The sequence below is a fragment of the Idiotropiscis lumnitzeri genome, chromosome 6 (genome assembly GCF_059441095.1).
Source record: "Idiotropiscis lumnitzeri isolate Australia: NSW breed Sydney's pygmy pipehorse chromosome 6, RoL_Ilum_1.0, whole genome shotgun sequence".
Lineage (NCBI taxonomy): Eukaryota > Metazoa > Chordata > Actinopteri > Syngnathiformes > Syngnathidae > Idiotropiscis > Idiotropiscis lumnitzeri.
In genome coordinates this window covers 11,824,723-11,851,390 of record NC_142396.1, presented here as the reverse complement: position 1 = coordinate 11,851,390, position 26,668 = coordinate 11,824,723, and the positions used below count along the sequence as shown (strand labels likewise).

The window sequence follows — 26,668 nt, the reverse complement described above, 5'->3', positions numbered from 1 at the left end:
ACAACAAGGATAAGAGCATCATCCGTGCTTACTTGTCAGCAATCTACTCGTTTAGAGGCCTCCCCTGTCATGCCGGCGTGAGACGTGTCAGCTGCTCGCCACTGATTTTCCATCATTAGGTCGCAGGAGGCGGCGGGATGTGATGTTAATGGCAAGATTTATGTTGCCTTGTCGCTCAAAGTGAAATGACAGCTTCCCCGCCAAACTTGGTGATTAGCAGGGAATCCAGATATATATATAATATTATTATTACATGTGTGAGTTTACTGCTCTTGGGTGGACTTCACTTTCAATGTTGGTGACGTTTATACACAACAGTGACGTGGTCTGAATATCAACTTTTACAGACTGTGTAAAAGGGAGCTTCATGAGATAGGGAGCTCCATATCAATGTAATCAGTGGAATGCACAGTATTTAGAGACACTGGAGATAAAGGACCTAGTGGATTGTAAGGACTACATGCAAAAGAACTCTCCATTGACTAAAATGCAATACAATACATTTCATCTTTATTTATATAGCACTATCAGAACAGCTGCGACTGTGTAGTTTGTTTGCGCACAGAAGGCCATGAAAGCACAAAGTAAAGCAAGACCTGGTCTGAAAGAAACTTAATATTAAAGAGGGGCTCCACCCTGTCCTCTTTTTGGGGCCCAGGCGGATGCTTCATTTGTGCCAACACCGTGATTTGTTTTAAATCTTCCTGTCAGTGGTTTGTCACAAGAGTCTGCAACGAGTCATTCAACCTCACCACAGAGTGACATCAAAGCAACCGAGCATTTATTTTCATACAGTGGCTGCATGATTGTGACTAAGAGAGATTGTGAGCTCACACCCCAGCATAAATGCTAGTTTTAGAGCTTTCTTTTCCACCCGACTTGGTAGCATTTTTGTAAACAAAAGGGTGAAAGAGTGAAGCAGAACTTCTTGTAATGATAGCTCCCTTTTCTTCATTTGTAACAGTGTAGCAAGGTAAAACACACAGTTTATAACGAATAATCAGAGTTTTTGGAATACAACATATTACAGTTTTGAATGAGTCTGACAAAGGGGTATTATTTTACTGCTGTAGTATTGCTATCGACTGACATAAGGCTACTGTTCCGTTCCGTACATGAAATAATGTTACATTTTCCTACATGACAATGTATACAACTTTTCATGTCTTACTTTTCGGATGATAAGTTCTACATGTTTCCTTTTGTAAAGATTGTTTCGTACATAACTTCTTGTGAATTACGTTTCGTATGTTACAATCTGTAGGCTCTATATGTTCCAATCGCTACATTCTATTTCGTACGTTACATTTCGTATATATTGCGCTTATATTTTACAACTAATGACGAATAACACAAAAGGAAAATGTCTCAACTCACTGAACAATAATATTGCTCAAGTAATTTTACCCGGGCAATTCAATATAAAGAACCAATTTTGGGTCACAATCCTCAATTTGGGAATATGTAACATCCTTGATGGAGGTTATAACAGAAGAAAATTACCCAGCTTTTATACTCATTTTTTTAAAAATGCACCAAAGTGTGACCGAGATTCTGTCATGTGATTTTCTTTATACACATGCAATGAGATCTTGTTGCTTTAGCCGCCATGCGACATAAAGCCAAAACAGAGGTGTCCTTTGTTTGGTCCACCTTACTGCCAACACCGCAGCCCACCGACGGGTGGGAACCCGCAGGCAAGGGCAGCTCGTGTTTCAATGCTGTGCATGAAAAGAAACGTCCACCCTGGTATGGAAATTAGCTCGTGTGTTGTCAAAGCTCACTCATCTCTGAAAGAAAATCCATAGAGTTGTGTAACATTTGCGGCTTCAGTGACATGCTGGGGTGTTCAACATGCCACCGGCTCTGCCTTTGAGCAGTTACGTGCTGTGCTCTATTTAAAACAAACACTCAGGGTTCTATTTTTGTAGACTATGCACATGCGCTTGGCATAAAACTTTCACATCTTGATTTTTGTGCTTGGGCAAGTCTAGTTCCGCATGTTTGGGAATTTGGCAGACCATGCCACGTTCCAGCGGACCAAGGGTGTTTTCTTCTTCATGCCACCGGCAGTCTCACAATTTAATGACTGAAAGTAGACTAGATTTCCCTGCCGGTCTAAATTTTGGCACAGGTGGTGTAATCTGTGAAAGTTGTCTCCAAGTGCCCACTTCATAGTGGGATCTGCGATCGCCCTGGCCAACTTGATACCATCCTCAAGGGTGGATCTTCCTTTAGTTCCTTGTGTACTTTGTGGGCTTTGACCTCCTGCAAGGTCTTCCGTGATCCAGTTCCTGCTTCCGCCCCATCAAAGACAGTGTGAACCTGTCCTGCACTGAATATAAAGGAAATGCTAGGAACCGCTTCCATTGGCCAGGAAGCAAATCAGCTGGGTTCACTCCTAGAAGGGCGCAAACACACCTTTCTAATAGCACCCGTCTACAAAAATACCATTAGAAAGAAAACTCGAACCATATGCACACTTGGACTGTGCTTCGGACTGAATGCTGTACATGAAAAAATGGCCCTCAAAGTCACTAAATTATTGGCATAATAATACCTTACGATAAAGCAGTGGCATCTGCTTGCTGAGGATATTTCAGTTCTTTTTTTCGTGCCATTGAGTGACACCTAGAATAGCATGAAATTGCATGATTGGACTTGGTCTTCATTTCCATGGTCATTCTTACGAGAGCTTGCAGAAAAGCGAACTGCTCGAAACAGTTCCCACAAAGTCTGACGTATACAACGAGTTGTCATGCATGCATGCATGAGTGTGACACATTGTCACTTCTTGCTAAATATCGGTTGGTAATTAAAGTCCACAGTAAACGCAAAATGAGTAGCCGCCCTGCAGGATATCATTAACTAAAAAGGATTAGAGATCGGGCTCTCCAGAAGGCTGCGTCGGCGAGGGGGTTGGGCAGAGTGCATCCGTGGCATCTCCCGCTTGAAAATGGACTAATCCAAATGGGATCCATCAATAAAAACGGGTGGTATAAAGTTGCGGCACTTAAGGCTCAAAATAGTGATGAGAGAGAAAGAGAGAGCGAGAGAGCGGCTCTGGCTGGCAGCCAGCCAATAAATTAAAAGATAAGAAATATGATTCCACTGGCACACCAGAGCAGCCTCGCAGCGACTCCTAACAGAGAGTTTCATTCATAATTGAATTGGTCGCAGCCAAAGAAAGGCAAGACAAGAATGGGACACTTGGTGGCGGATCAATAAGGAGACATTCTAGTGGATGAGCCTGTCGTTCCTGTTCCTTGCAAGACTAATTAAATATGATTACTTGTTCGTGTTCCAGGTGATAATCTAAAGCGGGAAGGTGGACGAAAGAATGGCGACGCCGCAGTGCAGCTCCAGGCAGAGCAGCTCGCTATCTTCTTCTCCCAGCAGGCAAGTAGAATGGCGACAGGGAGGCCTAAGGGATGCAATGGTGCTTGGCAGCGGATCTTTATTGTAAAAATGAAAAAAAAAAAAAAAAGGCAGTGACCATAATTTTCACAAACGTGGCTGATGCAATATGAAGCCCCACTTCCACCATACAGTAAAGATTAGTTTCAAAATGGAAATGAATGCATCAAGCACCAGCACAAATGAAGACTCATATCCACACAGTAGTCCCACGAGTACTTGGCCACCTTTTACTGCAAAAAGTCCAGTTGCCATATCTGTCACACGAGTGGCCGATATAATATGAAGTCCTGCATCCACCAAACAGATAAGATTGCTTCCAAAAAGGTACGCACAAACATATTGACAGTGCAGTGACGCAGTGAATGCATCAAAACCACAATAGACCTACCAGGGATTAGCCACTCAATTTTTTTCACAATTAAGGCTGACCTTTTTTGTGAAAAAAAAAAAATAAAATCTAGAGGCTATATGTCACCATGTAGCTAACGTAGCTACTGAAGCCCTGTTTTCACCAAACAGTAAAGATAAGTTCCAAACAAGATATTCCAAGACACTAGCAATGCACTTAAAACATTGGCCACATTCATGGAACTCTGTCATAAACCATAATCCATCGTTAATCGAGGACCCCAAGTATATGTTTCCCCAAAGGCTTCATCACACAAACATGAAACAGTCGTCACAAACAAACACTATATTGACAATAACAGTAATAGGTGCCATAGTCTAACATAACAACAGCTCAGATGTACAGAGTCCACTTTAATCCACTTGAACCCCTGATAATGTAGCAGAGATGAGGTGTGTGGTTGTGCGTCACAGCGAGAGGATGAATGGTAATAATATTGTTTAGAGTAGCTTAGAGTTTGACGAATTCCAATAAGTGGGGATTGAACCTTTGGACAGTGTGTCGCTGCAGCTTTTGTGTATGCTCACATCATCATCTGACTAATAAAATATTAAACTCAAATTCAGCCCCGTGTATCGGGCTCGATTTTTCATCTAGTAATATAGATCTGAGCCACAAAAATGTAAATATGAAAGAGCGGAAATTGTTTTGGGCTTTGATGTTCTAAAGTAAGAAACAAATGTACAATATTTATTGGCCAATCAACCCTAGACTTTAAACACATTAAATATTTTTTGGTGGAAGGGTCAGATGACATTAGTTTCAAAATAATGGAACGCCATTAGACTAAAAAAATAACCTCATGTTAAATGTGTGATAACCTGAATTTATGCAATAAGTCGAGTATATTCAATAGTTCGGTGCTAGTAATTGTCAAGGATGAAATGGCATCAACATTTTTACCGTACTTTTAGAAAACGAGATGGCTCCAGCAGCCAACACCGTGGTATGCGGCTATTATCAGCATCAACTCGGTTTGGACTTATAACACATTACCTAAGTTGTCACTGTGCATTTGCATGCCACCAGAAGTTAACATATCACCGTACACCCAACACCGAAGTGTTGCGTGTGTAGAGCCCATTGAAAATGGAAAGAACGAATCATACGTGGATTGTGTCGGGGTGGAGACCTTAAGCACACATGTGCAAATACATTTGTGACCTCAAAACATCTGTGTGCACATCGGAAACCAAAACATGGACCATTCTTGGCTTTAAAAGTTCCTGTTTTTGCATAAACAATCAGACAGGGATTTACTGAATCACCACCAGGGATGGGATGTTTTGTGCAGAGTGTGAGTGCAGAAACGCATCAAGACGTTTTCTTATAAGTAGATGTGCAGAGTCAAATAAGAGCAGGAGAACTAAACGGGACGATCACGTTCAATACGGACCAGGCGTGTAAGCCGGCGAAATTGACTGTATGCACTATGCAGTTTCCTGGCTTCCCTTGAAAGGTCGGCCTACAACATCTGGCAGTCATATGTCTGTTGTGGCTCGCCACGAGGACCAAAATGGACCAGTCAGAGGGCACAGTATCCAGTTACCATGTGGAAGTGAACTTAGGGCGGGACAAAATCAGAGCGCGACTTGTACTGCACATTTAGAGGGACCATTAGTACCATGTGCTTTTACCATCTTCAATGGTTCATATGTCTCAAACACAAGCCAGACGGCACCGACACTGCCCGGGTGATTTACTAAGCGCTTCAACGGTGAATACAACTGGAGAATCTTTGGATACTGTGAACACATCTATACAACTGCAATCTATTGCAGACTATAAATGGGCACGTAAATGCAGTAAAAAAAATCGGTTTCTAGATACAGTGGATTCTGCTATGGTGATACGGCAGTGAATGCAGCAAAAAAGAACATCATATTTCACCTCCAGTGGGAACGATGGACTAGTTCATTGGTCTATTTCTGCAAACAGTTAATCCACAGCCTTTCCTTTTGGCTGAAGACTTCGTGAAGAGACAGTTCCAAACATGGCCCCATGGAGGATGCCTCGGTTATTGCCTCAGTGAATACATCTGCAAGTTGATGCAGTGTAATGCAGTGGTCCTTCAAGGCTTTGGCTTGTAGTGTCTCTCTTACATGGACCCACACACTGACACAAACACTAAGCGAGACGGTAACGCTGCAGACGAGCTACCTGATGCCCATTTGTCGGACTAGAGTACTCCCGCTTAGCTCAATATTAGCTAGTGTCAAGCTCCTCTCATGGCCATGGCAAGGCTAACTCCAAGGCAACTCAGTGGAATTTAGTCCAGCCACCAGAGGCTTTTAGCGGATATTTGATATTTTTCTGGGATGATTTCGGCGTGAATGTATGATAAAGGCGTGTCGATATTTGATTCATTGTTGACAGTTTGTTAGGTGTAGTTTCAACGCATTCAGAAAACAGAATTAGCACTGATGTCAACAAGACTCTTCTCTGTGGTGTGTCGGATCTATAGTGTGTCACATTTAAAAGACATTTATTTTCACCAATTTACAGGGACTTTAACTCCCTTTGTCATTAAATACTTATTTTTTAGAAGTGTCCTGGTTTCCACCCTTTCACTCCAAACCAAAGCCACTATGGTGTGTGTGTGTGTTTATGTGTGTATTATTTTCTGCCCACATTTCCACTTGGGCTTCCATGCCGGACGTTCTTCTTCTGTGGTCTTTTGCGAATGTGACATCTGGCGCCATGGCCATCATGAAAAACATGTTCGACACATAAAGAGTGCGAAGTAGCTTACTTCCTCCTTAATACAAACAATCAAATTACTTTAAGATATTTATGGATGGCGCTAAATTTATTGAATTTAAATGAAAAGAAAACAGAAGTTATGGTGTTCGATCCCAGTGGTTGGATTACTGCGACACACTTTATTTCGGAGTTAGCCAATCCTCCATCAAGCAGCTCCTGTCGGTCCAAAATACTGCTGTTCGCCTCTTGTTTGGTACTCGTAAGAGAAAATAGCCTTTCACTGGCTCCCTGTATATTTTTGAGTTGTATTTAAGATGCAATTTTTTTCTTCAAATCTTTAAATTGGTCTCAACCTCTATTTTTCTCTATGAGCTCATTCACCCCAACGGACTTGTCTGGTGCCTCAGGTCAGCGGGTCAGCTTGAATTGATTCTCCCTTTTACAATATTTTAATATTATTGATGTCCCACTCTCAGGAATCCCAACGCCACATACAAAAGTGAAAGATTATGTCTTACATATATTTGAGAGTGATTTTGACAACACACACAACAGGCTGCAGCTGCCTTTTTAACATTTTGCTTTGCTCCTAGAATAAAAGGCAACAAAGAACAAACTAATTTCCCAAAAATTATTTCGCCATTGCAGAAATTCCATCACAGTGCTATTAGTTAGGTCTATGCATTCCTCTGAGACATTTAATAGTTAATCACCTCAAGAGTCATCTCCCAGTGCCTCTTAATGGTTTTGATTCCATACTTGATGTGAAAAGGTCACAAACTCAGCCTACGGTTACATAATATGGTTTTCTTTGCCAGAAGAACAGTCCAATCACCCTCTGAAATTATGGTACGAGTACTGCGGCCTCCACATACTTCATATAATGGACATTTGTAAAATAAAATCTAAGGTTTCATTTGAAATATTATTAAATCTGCTCCAAAGACTGGCATTTTGTTTTACATTTTGTTTTCACTGTTCCAAATGTGAACGGAATCATGAACTTAAAACCAAGGTACATACCGAACCGTGAATTGTAGGTGTGCTATTACAATGAAGCATATACCCTTGAGGACAACCATAACTGTGATCTTGCCTCACTAAAAACAAATATGACACAACTACCAAAAGTCACTTTAATTTGGAGCATCAGTTGGAACGTTGTTGCAGGCAACAGCAGGGAGTTGGGCTATACATAGAGACTGCCCATCATATCGTAAATGCAAAGAGAAGCTGGCTCAACCTGCACTGGTGATCTGTGAAGGGTTCTCCTTTAAACGCAAATCAGCTGAGGATTTGGAGTAAATTTAGACTAAGACTGTTTTGGGCGACCACACCCTTCCCTCAGTCGCAAATTAGTTCCAGCTGCGCTTTAGTCGCCATACTTGAGCGACAACATCTGCTCTGCTGCACACCTGCCCATATGCCGCAGACTAACTCCGCCACGTTGGCCAACAGAACGTCTGGCTCTGTGACGGATGGTCGTGGTGTGTTTTCATGCAAACATGCTGTTTTTAGCCACAAATGCTCTGAATCATACGCAGCAAGAGCAAGGACATTTGTCACACAAATTCCCCACTTCTTTTTTAGTGAGGATTTCAGAGGACGTCAGGAGGAGTTCCTCCTCTCCTTCAAAGTAACAGACTAGTTAGCTGACTTTGCAAAGTGCAGAGAACAAGGCACGATCTTAGGATTTGGGATGACCTGCCTGCACTGGTGACCAATCTTGGACCATCCCAATCAGCTGGGATTGATCCCAGCCATGGTGTGACCCTGAACATGATTAAGCAGCATTGAAAATTGATCATTGTGTTACAACACACAGTATTAGTTACTCAACGCTCTGTCATCAAAATGTCTAGAATCAATTTAGTGCTCACTCTTGTGTACCAAACTGCCGGAGAGGGAAACATCATGAGACTGAGCAATGATTCATCGTCAGAAACCACACCAGAAGCGCAAATGTTTGAAAAATGAGTCACTACTAAGTTTTTGTTTTCTCTCGAACAGAAAGAAGAGAACAGAATTGTTTTTTTTTTTTTAGAAATTTAGACAATGTTGTCCACAATGTATTAAGGAGAACAGGAAGAACTAAAACTCTTAGTTGAACCCTTCATTGATTCATTACAAAAGTGGTCCCCAACCACCGGTACTGCGCCGTACAAAACCTCTGATTCTTAGTCGACAAACATTTTCTGATGTATACATTGGACCAAAGCAAATATGTCCGCAATTAATGTTTGCTTAGGGTTGTGTGAGAAAAGATGTACGACACAAACCTCGAGGTAAGATGCTGACTGAGTGTAAGGGTATTATTCTTTGATGCCTGGACAGGTGTTGTAAAGTTTAATTAACAGTTTCCTTTAGCCAAATTTCTGTGTCGACATCAACCAAAAATTAGGTATTAGTGGGGTAATGAAGTCATTCAGGATGAGGAGTAACAGAAACAAGAAGGCAACTGTGTGTAAAGGCATTTCATTATGCCGTGATTTATACTTGAGACTCGCTTCTCCAGCTCTGTTGTGTTGAAAGAAATTGTCGCTGTCTGTCAATTGTTATTTTAAGTCACACCAGAACCTAAAAACGGCTCGTGACATTGAATGATGCTTAAGGTAGTGAGTGGCTGACTTCCTCCCTCGGGGGAAGAGGACTAGTATTAAATAAGGATGACGTAGCTGCTGGGACCCCACTCTTGGCTCGGCATGTAAATATTTGTCATGTTTGTCAAAGTGAAAGACACCGCTTCCCCTCCTTTGGAAAACAGACCTATTATTATCCTAATCATTGACGATTTGCGGCCGGCGAGGCGAGTAAATCCAGCCCGGCTCATTCTTACGGGATGATGTTATATAATGTGTGGAAAAATGGTTTTGAAATGGCTCCATTGGCGCCCCAACCAGCTTATTTTAGGTGTCGCTAAGTGGTTAATCGTATAAAATGATGCCAAAGTGAGAGCAAATGTGCGGCTTTCCCCCTCGTCGGCCACAACAACGAGTGCTCATCAAGCTGTCTGAGTGTGACTCACTCGTCACTGCGTTCATCGAGAGGTTTGCTGACACGTTCCAAAATTGCCGTTCTCTTCTGAGTGGAGGAACTTGGGAGGAATTCATATTCTTACTTTTTTGAATTATGCATCCATTCTAAATATAAAGTGTGACTTTAATATCACTATTAAAATGAATTAAATGGTGCAAAATTTGCATACCGGTACTAGTTTTTATGACATTTTTTGTTCCAAGTCTCAATAGATCATCTTCATTCACAACGTCATTGCAACAACGCAATTGATTTTGAATGCTATCCTCAGTGGCCCCTTTTAACACTGCCTTCCCGGCAAAGCGTAATTGTCGAGTCGGCATTTATTTATCAAACTCGTCGAAGCATGCTTGCACAGCCATTGCGGCTTGCCGCATTCGGAAAGTTACTGTTCATCTGGGATTGTGAGACTTGCTTTCAACACAAAGGTTCTTTGCCAGTCAAGCTCAGCTTCTGTTATTTTCTGATATTTCATCGGAAGCAGGCAACACCGCTGGTGGCTCGTGGGTCCCTTACATATAGGACAGTGCGCCACAAAAAATCCCTTTAGTTGTCAGTATTAATGGGGCTATTTCACGGATGTTTTCAACTAATTCTCAAGTTCATTGTTCTTCTCTTAACGGCTCTTGTTGAGGAAGAAGCTTCTGTTAAAATTTAAAGTGTTGTAAAACAACACATATAGCCAAACATTTTTGTACCTGAATTGGCCCCTGTACGCCTTGGATACGCCAAAAAAAGACAAAGGTCAACTACAACCCCGTTAGTTGCACATGTGTACCTTATACGCACAGGGTAGCTGGCCTGGAAAAGCCAGATTGGATGGCCGGTGTGAAACGAGCTACTCTATGCCTATGGTTACATGTGTTTTGATACTAAGATTAATTCTTCTCTTAACAACCCTATTTTGTAATGGACCCTTCTTTTGGAATACATGTTACTAAACAAAAAAAAATCCCAAAAAGCTTAGAATGATTCTTTTTGATGTCTTTTGCACTAATGGTTCAAAGTCAAAGGACCTTCCCAGGCGTATTTTTGCAAAAATGCTTGGTTGAATTCCAGATTCTGCGACCTCTGGGGTTCCATTGAAGATATTAATGTTGTCTATGTTTGAGCCCTGTGTGGCAATCTGATTGGCTCAGGGACCACCCTGAGATGGGTTTGTTGCCGTGGAAGGTTGGTGGCGTTTGCTGCTTTCCGCGCCAAATGAGACCTTTGCGTGACCCAAAGAAAAGCCCACATTGATTTGCTTTCATAAACCGCTGGCTGCTGTTGGGTTTGTTAGTGGATTAGACAGAAATGGAGCTGTGGCTTTTTTAATGATTTCATCCTGTGCAGCTGAAACCCAATACCTGGCTGTGCAAACGTCATGCGTTCAGACAGCTTGCCAATGGAAAATGTGTGTTTGGCGAGCAGACCCCCGCCACAGTCCTCTACGTCCTCCTTCAGTGTCGCCAACCACAGATGGTGCCCGGGGAGCTAAATTAGATGTTGTAGGCATTGAGCCGGCCACTTCGAGGACTCCCCAGGTAACTGGACTTTAGATTGCCCTCTTAAGATGCAGTTCATTAGGCAGGTATTGGCATGTTTGACTGGCGCGACTACTTGTCGGCCAGTTCAGACACCCAGCAATACTCCATGACTTCTTGTAAAAAGCAGCTTTTGTCAAATAGTAAAAAAAATAAATAAATAAATAAAACTGAATGGGCTCGAACCACAGGAACAGGTATGGGCTCTAGGGGTGTCCCAATACAACATTTTCCACTTCTGATCCGATATTGATATTGCAGCCTACTGTAATTTCGATATCCGATATATCTTGATACGATATGAGCAGGAATGATAAATACTGTAATTTAGTATGAATTATTAGGAGAGACTTCAAGTTATATTGTTAATGCGAATTACTGTTAAACCAAATAATAATACTCAGCAAGAATATATGACCCATTCATTCCAAACATGGGGTGGGTCTGACTATTAAATGGATACACACATATGGTTAGTAGTTACCTGTTAGAAATGCAGTTAGTGATGAAATCAAAGTACCATAATATTAATGAAACTTGATTACATTTATTTTTTTTAAGATTGCTCCAATACCAGATATGATGAAAGAAATCAATACAGCAAAAAAAAACAAATCAATATGTTTATTTTTTTTTTTATACATTTAAGTTTTTTCCTGTGTTATGGCTGTATAATATGCTTGGTTTTGGAATGCTGGAGGTAGACTGAGCACACACAATTCAAATGTAAAGCACAAGAAATGTGTAGGAGACATATAAACAATTTGTGCACCATGCAGCATTGACAGACATGTAGATAGATAACTTTATCTGATGAGGAAAAGTAGATTTGGTAGCTTCATAAAGTTTTTCAAACCTTTCCACATGACTAGTTTGAAAATTTGTAGAAGGTAGAAGAGTGATATTTTGTAAAATTAGATTTCAGTGATTTTTCTTAGCTTTTTGACTAAATACAGGCCACTTGCTTCTCTCTGTGGTTGTCCGTCCAGCAGTAGTCGCATGCAATGCCTGCAGGTGGACTCGGTCCAGCGCTGGATGGAGGACCTGCGTCACATGACAGAGGTGGAGTGCATGTGCGTGCTCCAGGCAAAATCCATTGAGGTTGAGGACGATGCTCAGCAGGCCGAGCTGATCATCTCCTCTGGGGCGGTGACGGGGGCGGCGGCGGTGGGAGACCATGTGGCCCGCAACAACTTGCAGACACTGCTTCGCCGGGCCCTCGTGGTCAGCACCGAGCTGGGTAAGATGTTCCAGCGGCTTGAGAAGGGACGTTGGCAGAGGGTCCACAGTACTGCGGTGCGAGCAAACTGTCACGTGCGCTCCCTGGTACATGAGTACGGTGCAGCACGCAGCACACCACCAGAGATGCAAAAGGTGATTTGGATGTTGGGCTTTTTGAGCACTCAACTGGTGATGCAAGGGCACTCATCAATGTGGTTTAACTATTGTTGCAGTTTGAGACGTCGCTTCTGGAGAAGTGCATGGAGATGACGAATATTACAGAAAGGTATGTGAAGTCGCTGAAAGTGTAGTGGCTCACTTTTCTCACAGTATGGGTTCAGTTCCGTGAGCGCAACATGTCTGTCTCAATAAGTGCACAGTAACTGATTACCAACCAGTTGACATTCTTGCTGTTCACCTGCTTATGTCCCAAATAAAGAATTTACTTTTGCTATCAATGCAGTAGCACCTAAATAGTCTCTCTCTCAGATGAATTATGACTGAAGAGTTCCTTTAAACACTACACGATGATGCAAAATGTTCCGCGGGCACAACATCTTTTGGCCGTTAGCTTTCCAGTAGACAATGCAATGGGTGCATCCATGTTTTGGCCAGCGTAACTTTACTGCAACTTTTCCATGCAGGTGCATTCATACCGAAGATGAGTTCTTCCTGAAGTCCATGAGAGATGCCATCCACGAGATCCTGACTGATGTCAGTGACTCATTTAGCAACATGATTGACATGGCATTAGCCAATGAGATCCAGGTGTGTACAAAATACATTCTGGTACTACTACAACAGGCAAATGACTTTTTGGCTTGATTTTCACGTCAGATCTGCAATCTCTCTTGAAGGTTCTGATCAAGCAGATTGAATCTTCAGACAACATCCACACCATCGGCAGCGCCATCAGCAACCTACTGTCCCTCACCCAGGATGGACCACAGCTCTGCAGCATCATCGCCAAGGTAGTGAAGAAGGAACAGCTTCCAATTTGAGTCCAGTGTGTCCACATTAAAGTGACATAGGCTCTGTATATACTTTGCCGAGCAAAAATTAGTACACCCCAACAGGTTTGTAAGAACACCTTTCAGAATCAAGATTATTTTGGGGGGATAATATCCACCAAAATACTCCTTGTATCCTTGTTAATTTTTACCATATTGCACAAAAAGACTGACAACATGTTCATTAGAGGCCTAGCAAATATGTTGCTGTCCATAAAAGTCGTGGAAATCATTCAAATCTTTTTTTTTTTTTTTTTTGCATTTGTTAATTTGATTGAACTAAAAATGATGCTCTTACTTTCATGTCAAGAGTTCAACACATATACTACAAAACATATTCTGTCATCATTTGGAAATTGTTCATATGTTCGTTGAGATACTAAATAGAATATTTAAAATTTTCAAGGGGGCTGTACTCATATGTTGAGCACTGTACCAACCAGGTGAAATTTTGGTCCAAATCTGAGGCTAGTGGATCTGAGTTTCTTTGAATTTAGGCCATCTTGTAGCAGGTATTATTCCAATTAACTGGTTCAAAGCAAACACAACTTCAGCTAATGCTATTAACTGCAAAGAAGATGAAGTGAAATCTTGTTTTTTTCAGACATTCTGGGCTGGCATTTCCAAAAAATCAATAGTAAACGTTACCAGATACAGGTGCCAGCAAACCAAGCTGCTTCTTCTTCATCATATTTCTGACAGTCTAGTTGACTTAACACATTGCTGACGCTCACAGGTCAGTCCAGATATAATGTCCATTTTCTTCTGCTTTAGTGGCAGTGACGTGGCTCTTGATTGCCAGTGGGCAGATGATTAAGTGAGCGCTATTGATGTTGAGTTTATCGTTGTGTTCAGTGTCTAACAATCTATGTGTATACCCTGCCTTTTAAGTGTAAGAGGCTGTTTAACTGCAAGATCAGACAAGCAGATCAGACTGCGAGTCTCAATCGAGCCATTAGTTAGCTGGCTGCTTCCAGGAGACGCACACATATGCAGATTGGAAGATCAATAATGTCAGTTCCCATTAGCACAGAACGTTGATCACGTGGCTTAGACACGTCTACCTATCAATCCACCCCACCTTACAGAAGGGCGGAGCGTGGGAGGCTACTTTCCAGTAGCCGCTAACGATTGGCTGCCACTAAACGACATCTCGCCACCACACACCATATACGCGCACACACACGAAAAAGGCACACACATTGCAAAACGAAGTGCGTAATTTCTGGCTAATGTCCAAGCTTCTCCAATCCTCATGATCATTTTCCGCAGAGTGCATACTTATCTTCTTTTTTTTTCTTTTCTCCTGTTAAATGCGATTAGATTTTTAAATGCTGGGAAGGAGAGCTAATGTTTCCTCTGTGACACACAGTGTAGACATAGAAAGTAGTGAGAGTAGCAGTGCGACATAAATTGATAAATCATTGTACACATCAGGCTGTGGCTCACATAATAGTCGTATAATTTCTAAATGTATCTTCTGCAAAAAAAAAAAAAAAAATAGGTGACATACATCCATAAACTTGAAAAAAACTCATCTGGACGGAGTGGCTTTACAGGGTAATACTTATCTTTATGATGTGTATATGTTAATGTCACAATAATTAGGGAGGTTAACTTAGTTTTAAACATGTCCGACAGTTAAGAATGTTAAAAATGAGACTTGAAACCATTCCTTTTCAGTTGCTAAACGTTTTATCATGGTGTGGAAGTTTTGTATCATAATAAATGTGGATAACTTATTTTTACGCTCGTACCACGGCTACAAATGTTAAAGTGACTAAAAATCTTGCCTTGTTTCGTTTCTAAAGGTTTTATGACGGTGTGAAAGGGTTTACATTGAAATAATAACAATTGTCAAACATTTTAAACGCAAGACCATTGCAAATATACAATTACCACCATTACATCACAGTATATAGCAAACAATACATACCAAAATGCTATAGATAGATAGACAGACAGACAGACAGACAGACAGACAGATAGATAGATAGATAGATAGATAGATAGATAGATAGATAGATAGATAGATAGAGATTCAGTAGAACTTAAATGCATTGTACTCACTGAATGTAGTCTTTTTAGTCAAGATCCATTCCTCAAGATGATCAGCCATGAAGGGTGATGTTGACAGTCTTGACGCCCAAAGAAAGTTGCATTTTGGTGTTTTATTCGTTTTTAAAGGTGAGAGAGAACCTCTTGAATCATATTTAATAAGCGTAACCACAATTCATCCACTCATTTAGACATTTCGACTTAAAAAAAAAAAAGTTTCGTCAACCAGCTACGAGTAACTGGCTAGCCGTTGGCCATTAGCCCACTGAACATCCAATCAAAGGGTGCGAAGACGACGACGTCACAACACCTGCTGCTTGTTTATCTGCCTGCCAATCAACAATTTGACACTTTGTAGATCCTACCTACGTAAAATGTGACCGGATAAGAGCGCCAGCCAAAAACAAATTATAGAAGAAGCGCCAACTCAGGAGAGAGCAATCAAATCAAGAGAATGGACTATCAGGAGCAATAAATATGTACATTTGAGATATGCTGGCATTCACAAGTAAGCAAAATTTTATTTTCATTGGAGCAATAACAAGCAAGCCAGACGTTCACGAATAATTCATTTTACGTTTAATAGTTTGCTACTGGTTGCTGATGTTTCTAAAGGGGGCACGTTTGCCTCAATAGTTTTCTACTGGTTGCTGATGTTTCTTAAGGGGACACGTTTGCCTCAATAGTTTTACTTTTTCTTTCTATTTTTCTCTTTGTCGTGTTGCCTGGCTGCGTTTACAAAGGTCAGGGGACTTCATTGGTTATTTAAGTAATATAGAGTGAACATATTGTATTAAAATAGCCTAACATGCTGATGAATACATTAACAGTGGTTCTCAACACCAGGTTCAACACCAAGTACTAAATCTAAAGTACTAAATTACCTAAAAAAAATACTTCTCTCAAAGTACCACTATCATGACCAACATAAAAATACAGTTGCACGTTAGGCCCAAGTTAATAAAAAACGAGTCCTGAGCCACTTTAACATTGATTGTGCACAGTTTAAACAGTAACACTACACTTAATATGAGTCCAGTGTGTGATTCAATTAAAATGTATTGCGCCTGAACGTTCAAACGTACCTAAATAAAAGTTAAAAAAAAAACAAAACATGAAAATATACATCTGACTTGTACTCAAGCAGGGATTCTTTCTGAACTGCTCAGATTGATCTGGCCACAACATGAAATCAAGTAAACAGATGAAGGGAATTACTACTAAACTGTGGGAATTCTCTCTATCTAATATAAAATATTCAAGTAAACTCACATGATTGGCACTTTAATGCAAAATTGCCTCATTAGAGCAATCACAGAAAACAAGGCATATATGATAAAATCTGCCTTTTTAGGGAGTGTAAAAGAAAACCTGCCACTCCAGGCCCTCACACTGCTCATGCAATATCCAACAGGAGAAAACGCACTATAAAAACTGTTTCTGTGTGTAAATAAGTGTTGATCTGCTGCTTTGTGCTCAATGGAGTGCAAATTACAGAATTACACGCCGCATTGTTCTGTTCGTGCGAATGTGCTGCAGAGGGGAAGCATTTTTAGCCTTGTGCGTGATGATGTCTGGGTGAACTCTGTGGAAATGATGGCAAAGTTGCTCAACCATGTGTGAAAAAGCAAAGCGGCCGTGCAGGTGAAACAAACGACAGATTAATCGTGTTACTGGTTGTTTCTCAGCAGGATTGAAGAAGCAAGCATTTTCTTAACAGCTTGTGTAGAATTAGTGTGGACTAAAAAAATCTACCTACGCCATGTTGAATCCATTCAACCATTTTATTTAGCACTTAACCAGTGCACGGTTGTCGGGGCTTTGGAGTCTCCCAGCTGATATTCAGGGTGACTGGTCTCCAGGGTGGTCTGTCTCACACTCGAGAGGTACTGCGTTCAAATCAGGGGTAGGCGACGGCTTTTCTGTGTGGAGTTTGCATGTTCTTGTGTGGGGTTTCTCAGGGTAGAGAGGCCACAATGGGGTCGGCATACTAGGCAATTGTCTATGGCCCCAAGGCAGCGCTGACTGCATTTACTGACTGCACCTGTGCATTTCGGTGACAAAGAATCTCCATAACTTGCTCTTTAGGCAGAGGTGTATATTAAATCCAAAATATAGTTGATATAAACTCAATATACCGTATTGGTATGTACACTGTATACAAAGTTATTTAACTACTAACCATGGTACTTTCAAGGGTGTCACCTAAATAAAGGAGTGAGGTCAAAGTTCAGAGCCACATGTTTTGTTTTCAGGTGAACAATACCTCATCCCACAATGCAACATACTGAAATGGACAGAAAGCCAAATGTAGCGAAATAGAATAAATAATGACAACCTATAGATGCGTAAACATTGAGGGAGAATTATTTAGTGAGGGCCAGCAGCTCATTGCAAATTAGACAACAGAAGGTCCCAGACTGACCTGTCAGTGACAACAAAACACTTAAATTCGTCACGTTGGAGAAACATTGAATATTTCATGAGCTGAAAACACTGAGAAGATGATGAGAAGCTAAAAAAAAATGTATCCATACAAACACACTTCCAGGTAGTCATCTGTGTGCAAATAGGTGGAATTACCTGGTAGAAGGACAGCCATTATCCTGATAAGGCCATTAGAGTTGGGTGTTGTTGACGCGATGGAGTGGCCAATCACGCTGCCCTCCGCACCCTGACCGCTCTTTCCTGTCAGGATGATGGGACAGCCCGGTTCCTACGAAGAACAAAGTCAGAATGTTTGTTCAATCGGAGGGAAAGCTACCGATTTTGATCCAAGATGCTTGAGCAGCACATTACTTGTCACCTCTCTACGTTATACTGATATTCCAGGTATTGATGATGAGGTCGTTCGCAGTATAGTGAAACACTCCTAAAGTGAGACTTGGACCTTCATTTTCTCGACAAAGACTTTTTTTTTTTTTTGCTGTTTGGGTGGCATTTTGTGTGATTACTCTTGACGTTTTAAATTGTCTTGAAACAACTAGGAATTTGGAATGCGTTGTTTTTGTGTGCACGTCTACATGCCTGAAACAGGTGACTAATTAGTTTTAACTGGAAGACGATTTCAAGTCAAACTTTTTTTTTATTATTATTATTTTTACAATAAGTTCTATGCTACCTCACTAGTCTAAACACTGTATTTTGATTATTATTCCACATTGTACACGGTATGAATTGAGCAGAAAAGTCCACCTGCTTTTATCCATAGGGAGCTGATATGTTCTACTGCCACTAGCTGTCGACTAAAAATTACATCACAGTGACCAAGGGCTTATGCTGCATTCCAGGAAAATGGCACGAAATGTGTACTGGAATGCTACTCAAACTGGGAGCTCGAAATTGCGAAATCGGACATACAAAATCACAGAGTTGATTCAATCTGACGTCACTCTGGAATGGCGACCCAATTCAATATCACTGGTATTGCCATATTTCTAAAAAACAGTTTTATTGTATTATAAATATATTTGATAACTGCTGTATTGTATTGAATGCTCAAGCTCTCTGAGTCACCTCAACAAATTGGCTCTGCGACGCCATCTGCTGGAGGAAAGTGGTAGTGAAAATCGATTCTTAACTTTGGGGCAACGCGGTGGCTGACTGCTTAGCATATTGTCCTCACAGGAAATTTGAGGAACAAAGCAAAGAAAATATCGACCACTGCTTATATATCACAATTGGTACGATCCAAATTTAATAATTCCGATTTCCCACTTTCCTGGAATGCAGCATAAGATTGCGATCGTCACATGACCAAACCCAGAAAACAGGTGTGCCGTGATGGTCATTACCTGAGTAATTTATTAGCCTATTCTCATTAAGTACAGTAAAATCCTACAGTAAATACAGTAAAAAAGTTTGATGTTCTAACGTGGTCCGAACATCAGTCAAGCATCTATGAATGTCTGGCAGGAAGGAGCGGTGGTGTCGCTGTTCAAGATCTGCCGGCAGGATCGCTTCTCAGGGCTCTACGCTCACGCTCTGAGGACCGTGGCCTCCATCTGCTGTGTGGAGGAGGGCATCAAGCAGCTGGACAAGGTACCCATGCACGCTCCCACCCTCACAAGGTTTCTTGCTCTGATATTGATCTGTAACCTCAACCTGCTTTACTGATAGCTTTCAAATTAATTAGGGCTCTGATTGAAGTCAACTACAATTAGTCAACATGCCATGTTTTTGTCCTGCGGATTTAGCATTTCTTCAAAGACTATTATGCTGCAAAGCTTTTGGGGGAGCCTTCAAGTAAAACACAATTGATCTCTACTGGTACTTTAATACTTTTCTTTCTATTATTCTGATTATTATTTTAGTTTTATTTTAAAATAAGTGATCTCTGAAAGCAGTATTTTCAAAATGTAAGACTGAGGGAGGAAAAAAAGGAATCCTTCAGGCGTGAACATCTTTTAAAGCAAAGTCCGCTCTCGGTGAGCGAGGCGTCCTCGGGGGAGCGTCCGTCAGCCACGTCTGCTCAGCCTCGACAAACACAACTGTCGCTGTGGAGGGCTTCGGTGCTGTGCAGGTGCTGTTTATCAGCCGATACGCTGCTTGCTTTCATCCCCTAATGGGACTTCATGTAATCACAACATGGACCATTATGGGTAATAAAATTTGGGAGCAGTCCGGATGATTGGCAGATAGTCTACTCTCAGGTATTGTCTATCATTTTTAGTGAAACGGGAGTTGTCCAATACCAAAACGATAAATAAATAATCCAATATTTAAAAATATTTGTTTATTTGGGGGTGGTACGAGTAGGGTTTACCCCGCATCATATTTTCTGTGCATTTAATGTTCATCAGGGGTTCTGGGGAGCATTTTTAAAGTTTGCTTATTATTTTCTTTCCAATGTCTTTCAATGAGCATCATAAACGTGCATTCTGGCTGTCTGCCGGTCCAATCCCACACAAATAGTGGGAGTTGACTGTGCATCGGTTATCGTTATTTTTAAACTTGCTGATCGGTAATTGGCTCCAAAATCCTGATGGTGTAAAGCCTAATATTATTGTAAAAAAGCATTATTATTTTTTTTTTTGTATAAATTGTTGTACATTACATTAGGAGTTTTAAAATTGTACATCTCGTTAAATAATATTTGATCATTTACATTATTATATAAATTGAAAACATATGGGTTAGTAATATGAAGTAAATCATAATAAAATATATCTTTTCATAATAATTCTTATTTACCTTACTATTTATGATACTAAATTTGTATTACTAAAAGTAATGATGCGCATGTGTCGTATATTCTCCTCTTCATAGTTGACATATTAAGAGCACTGCCCTCCAAGTTAGATTTTCGTATTTTGCCTCCTCTCTACAATGCAGTCAGTGCAGTTATGTGAGGTGAACTCTGAGAGGAACACCCTGTTTTTGGGAGTGGGTGCTGCCAGGAAGCTCGGCTATGATGTGGGGGGGGTCTCTCTAGGGGAATTACAGGGGGGTCACAGGGAGGGGGGAGATTATTCACGTCACTGCTGCTGACGTCCACAGAGACCAAAATAGGGAAGTGTCCTGTGAATGTGGGTGCGCTGATGCTCATCAGCGGATGACAGTGACAGGTGTGGATGGATGATGAGAATGAGAGTTGGTCTGCATGCTCGTCTCCAAACTTTTGTTTCCCCAAAGTGACGGTGGATTGTAATTAGTGTTGACTTAGTAACTATTTATCATTTTTACACGTACATGTCACTTAGTCAAATTGTGATATGCCCATAATTAAGCATTTTCTATATTGTATAAAGAAAAAAAACATCTTTTACATTTTTTAATCACATGGTCAAACATCCATCCATTCTCAGAGCTGCTTATTATCCTCATGAGGGTTGCGTGTGTACTGGAGCTTATCCCAGGTGTCAAAGGGCAGTAGGCAGCGTACACCCTGAACTGGTTGCCGGACAATCACTGCGCATACAAAGACAAACAATAGTGTGGAAAATATATGAGGCAAAGTGCCAAAAGAAGCATAAGGCAACTGCAGTATAATGTGCAACACTGCCTCCACGTGGACAAAGTGTTGCGGTGCAGCTAAAAATATTGAGCAAAATTTGATTCAATTATGAAATGAAGGCTCCAGAAAAGTTAATTAACTGCAAAAAAATATAAATTCAGTATATGTATTTGATTAAATACATTTTTAATTGGTACATGTAAATTTTAATGATTTTTTTTGGCAATTTTTATATTAGTTCACGTTTTGGATAATTGAATAATTCTTAATTTATTGATAATCAAATAAATAGCAAAATTACAACAACACAACAATCACATATATGTCTACAATAATGTTTATAATATTAACAATATAATAATAATAACTATTGTTATTGATATTATTACTAATCATGAGAGAACAATACTGAGCATTAAGTCTTTTGCGAAACTTAAAAATGTATAATTGTATTACTTGATTTATTATTTAACATCTATTTTTACTCAATTTAATTAAATATAACTTATTATATTTAATTCAATATCAATCACAAACAGGTGGACGGCATCCTGTGCCTCGCTGATATCCTGACGGACGACAGCAGTGCTGAGGCGGCACGGGCTGAGGCGGCGGCGGTGGTGGCGCAGATCACGTCGCCACACCACACGTCCACGCAGCATCTGGCCAGCTTCCTGGAGAGCATGCACGACATTGTCACCGCGCTCATCAGTGAGTGATCAGCCTTACTTAAAATGCTGCCCGACAGAATAGGATTCTTGCTTTGACAAACAGTTTCAAGTTACTGTTTCAAAACAAACTGATTAAAATGAGTAAAAGCTCAAGTATGTTATACTATACTGAATTTTACAGAAATCACTGTAATATTATGCAGGTTGAACATTTATTCAGTGATTCGTTGCAGACCACTAGAGGAGTTGGTACAACACTTTAGGAATTTCTGATCTGAACTTTGAATTTTTCCCTGTCTGTCAGACTTGTGCGAGAGTGCTTCCTGCGGCGAGGTCTTCCTTTTGGCGTCGGCGGCCCTGGCCAACATCACCTTCTTCGACAGCATGGCCTGCGAGATACTGCTCCAACTAAATGCCATCCATATCCTGTTGCAGGCCTGCAAGGACCGCCAGCGGGTGGACACGCCCTACTCTAAAGACCAGGTAACACGTCACCATTGTTAAAGTATGTAACTATAAAATAATAATAAAATCACCCCCAAAATGACCACTTTTGATTCTAGGTGGTGACTATCTTAGCAAACCTCTCGGTTTTGGAGCAGTGTGCTAGTGAAGTCCTACAGGAGCAAGGTGATCCATTCATAATTATGTCTGATAATTTGATTCGTATTTAATCACTGCTGCACTAGTGGTTATTCTATTTGCTTTAAAGTTCTGTGGCCGGGGGTTCAAATCTAGGCTCCAGCCCTCCTGTGTGGAGTTTGCATGTTCTCCCTTGTGCTTGCCAAGTTTTTTCCTCCCATATATCACGCATGTTAATTTAATTGAAGACTGTGAATGCTATTTGAATGATTGTTTGCCAGGATTTGTCCAGACTATTGGTCTGATGACCGGTCCATTGTTTGTCCAGAAATTGATATTAACTGTTATCTAGCAACCTCCTCAAGATGGCAGCATTATGTCATACACTCTAGAGTAGTTTAGATCCTATTTGGCATGCAGGACTTTTGTGTTCATCAATGTTGCTCTGAGTCCCTCTCTGCTCCTTTGTCATATGGTGTTCCACAAGGTTCTGTTTTGGGGCCGTTGCTGTTTTTATTGTACTTGCTGCCCCTAGGTTACATCCTACGAAAACATGGAATTTCCTTCCATGGTTATGCGCATGACAGTCAGATCTATGTCCCGCTGAGCAAAAAAGACACTCGCTCCTTGAGACCACTTTTGACCTGTCTAAAATAAATCAAAATCTGGATGTCACTTATTTTCTTGAATTTAAACGAAAAGAAGACATGTTATGGTCCCAGTGACCCTGATACTTTCAAACCTGTTGACTTGGTCCCCCTGACATCTTATCTAAAGCCAACAGTCTCAAACTTGGGTTTTAAATTGGACCGCGATTTTAAATTAAAAGCTGTTGTGAAATGCGCTATATAAATAAAGTTCTATTGTATTGTAATGAATATTTTGTCACAGCTGAGGTCAGGCCTGTCAATTAAAGTGTACTCAGTTGTGCCTGAAACACAAACTCTTACTTTAGCAAACACAAAATGCACTTATGTACTGCACCATTTGGTAGATAGTTCTATTTGACTTTGTCCTGTTCTTTTTCTTCTCTCAACAGGTGTGGAGCGACTTCTGCTGCTGTTGGGCGAGAGGCCATCCTCCTCCAGTCCGTCTGAGGGCGCTGCCTGTGAGCGTGTGCAGCAGAAGGCCGCTGTCACGCTGGCGCGCCTCAGCAGGGACGCCGACGTAGCCCAGGCTGCCATCCAGCTCAAAGGTATCACAGGTGTTTTGTTTTTGTTTTGTTTTGTTTTGTTTTTTGAGTATGAACATGTGACATGAGCCCTACCATCCGATTATGTGTCCTACTACATGGGATCAGATGTTACACTGGATTTTGCAACTAATATAAAAGGACACAATTATTGCTGTTGTCTTTCATTGAAATATAGCAATTGAACTAACATTAACAGAAAATAACATGCAAGATGCATTTGAATGAAGTCCCTTTCAGCCTCAAATACTTGTTTTACCGTCTCTATACTGACAATACAAGATTTAAAAAGAATTTTTAAAAAGCATTGGTTCAGCATGAAATTTCAACCAGTCCGTGAAAGTTCTAACAAGAACTACATTTTTAGATCCTCAAACAAAACAGGACAAACAAATTTCCTCACTAGTCAGACTCATCATATGAACGGCAGTTCTTGCATATGTAAACCGATTTGCCAAGGGAGTAATTTCACTGGCTCATTCTTCGCATGTCACATGACAACTAACCCCAAAATGACTGCGACATGTTGCCCCCCCATACTCCACAATAAGGTCCATCTGACACATGTTTCAAAATATATATAATATATAATAGTTATTTTTTACTTTGAATCGTGTAAAGTAGTTAAGTGGCACTCCTGTGGTGGAGAAGATAATTGCAATGTGATAACTCAGTCACATGGCAAGAAGCCCCGGTCTCCCCTAACATTGATGATGATGATGATGATGATGTTAACGATGTTTTCCCTCTGCTGCCTTCAGCCGTTCCTCGTCTCATTGAGCTGTGCCGATCCCCCACGGAGAGGAATAACAGCAACTCCGTCTTGGTCGCTTGCCTTGTAAGTAATGGAGTGTGTATGTTGTGAGCATGTCTGTGCATGAAGACGCGTCAAATAATGACAATAAGTCCATCTTGTGGATTCAAATGTGTCATTCCGTCCCTGAGACGCGAGCATCAGCACTCTACAGCAACACAAAAATGTACTTTTGTGTCCATACAGAGCCTGTTTGTAAGGATACAAGTATTCATTAGTGTGTCGAAATCACCTTTTTTTGCTTAAAAGTCATTCACCTTATTTGAATTAAATTTGGATTTTATAAGAAGAATGTCTAGATGTTGCAAGAAGCCAGTCATAATTGTAACAGAATAAAGTCAGTTAATTATTGGAGAGAAATTTCGGAATTTTACAAGAACAAATTGTAATGTTGTAAGCAAAAAAATAATAATTATGGTACAAGAATTAAGTCGGAATATTGCAAGCCAAAAATGCATCATTGTCATAAAAGAATACACTTTCGAAAATGATTAGAATTTTCTGAGAAAAAACACATTATTAAATTTAAGTAATTTTCCCAAAATTTATTTTTGGATTTTACGAGAACAAAGTCGCAATTTCATTGTACAAAAAAAAAAAAAAATCAATTTTAGGAGGAGGAAGTCAGAATTATACAATAATTAAGTCTTGTTACGACATATTAGTACTATTATGATGGCTAAGGTGCTGTACAGAGGAGGAATGTTAAGGGTGAAACTTCAGAATACGTTTTTAAGGTTTTACTGAGAATTTTGAGATTAAAACTTGACCTAATTCTAATTTTAAAAAATGCAACTCCCCACCCCTCCTAATATTAAACTGTCTTCCCCTTTATTGTCATGTATTGCTGGATATTTATTTCCTTAGTATTCCTATCCAGGGCGCAGCTCTCATGTGCCATGTTTAAGTATGCACATATCATGAATATGCACTCATCGTTCTGAGGCACCATCATTATCAGGAGGAAAGCATTGAGGTGGTCGGCAACTTAATTGGGCTACCCTCATCTTCATACCCCATTGCACTTGGCACTTGCTCTAGTCTACAACATACAGATTTTAATAATTTTTTTAACCTTCAATGCATTAAATTTATATGCCATTTGCACAGTTGGAGGCAATGCAACTCTTACCCGTGAACTACTCTGGCTTATTAATAGAACACATATTAAACTGCTATCCTGGTGAAAATTGATGGATTTTCGGGATGCTCAACAACTACAAAGTTAGCCAATTTGGTTTGAAGCTGCCATGTTATCCTTGGAAATCCGTACTTTTTTTTTTTTTTAATACAGTGTTTATATTGTAGAGGTATACCTAATATTTTGGCATCTTTGCGTACAGGCGGCCTTGAGGAGGCTGGCGTCAGGGTGTCCAGACAGCATTGAGGCGGCTGACCATCAGCAGTTGATCAAACCCCGCCTGGTCGACTCCTTCCTCCTGTGCTCGAACATGGAAGAGAGCTTTGTGTGACGCTAACGTGTGGATCCAATGCTGACCACTCAAAAAAACCTTTAACTGGACCACCAGACAAACCTAGATGAACTGGATGTAGAGCCATTACTGTGTGAGTGTGTGCACACACGTGTGTGTATTGAAAGAAAATATACGAAAAATGAAGGTGGCTTTGCTTCACAGGTCAAATCGGGTCACAGTTATGTGAGTCCATGTCAGGTATCCTATTTATTTATATTGTGTATACAGTGGAACCTCGATTTATCAGAGCCAGAACCAACAGACCCGGGATTCAATGGAGAGACAATGGTGCCTAGTGCACTCAAAACCCTCCTTCTAAAGCAACTATTTAAGTCTGTTAAATGCAGAATTGGACGAAATTGGACGCAATTTTCGGTTCATTGATGGGCTGTGGCAGACGACCCAAAGCACCAGTGAGTCGAGTTTGACTAAACTTTCACTTTTTAAACTGTTGTACAAAGTATTCACAGTTTTTTAACAGTAGATTATATTTATAGGTTAAAAAAATATAAAACAATAATTTTGTACTGTATTTGTTTTTTTTAAGCCATGAAAAAAAAAATTCAATGTAATAGACAACTGGCCCTAACGGGTA

General features: G+C 40.6%; 1 protein-coding gene across 1 annotated transcript in view; it reads left to right on the top strand.

The window, feature by feature from the left end:
* insc (INSC spindle orientation adaptor protein) overlaps positions 1-26,241 on the top strand; it is a 37,613-nt gene extending 11,372 nt beyond the window's left edge. The window contains exons 2-13 of the mRNA XM_088298900.1: positions 3,308-3,399; positions 12,087-12,468; positions 12,549-12,601; positions 12,960-13,083; positions 13,173-13,286; positions 19,299-19,424; positions 21,879-22,050; positions 22,315-22,493; positions 22,574-22,640; positions 23,632-23,787; positions 24,546-24,622; positions 25,942-26,241. Coding sequence (XP_088155026.1) covers positions 3,341-3,399; positions 12,087-12,468; positions 12,549-12,601; positions 12,960-13,083; positions 13,173-13,286; positions 19,299-19,424; positions 21,879-22,050; positions 22,315-22,493; positions 22,574-22,640; positions 23,632-23,787; positions 24,546-24,622; positions 25,942-26,070 — 1,638 coding nt within the window. The 5' untranslated portion in view covers positions 3,308-3,340 and the 3' untranslated portion in view covers positions 26,071-26,241. The remainder of the gene's footprint in view (positions 1-3,307; positions 3,400-12,086; positions 12,469-12,548; positions 12,602-12,959; positions 13,084-13,172; positions 13,287-19,298; positions 19,425-21,878; positions 22,051-22,314; positions 22,494-22,573; positions 22,641-23,631; positions 23,788-24,545; positions 24,623-25,941) is intronic.
* Positions 26,242-26,668: the final 427 nt, after the last annotated feature.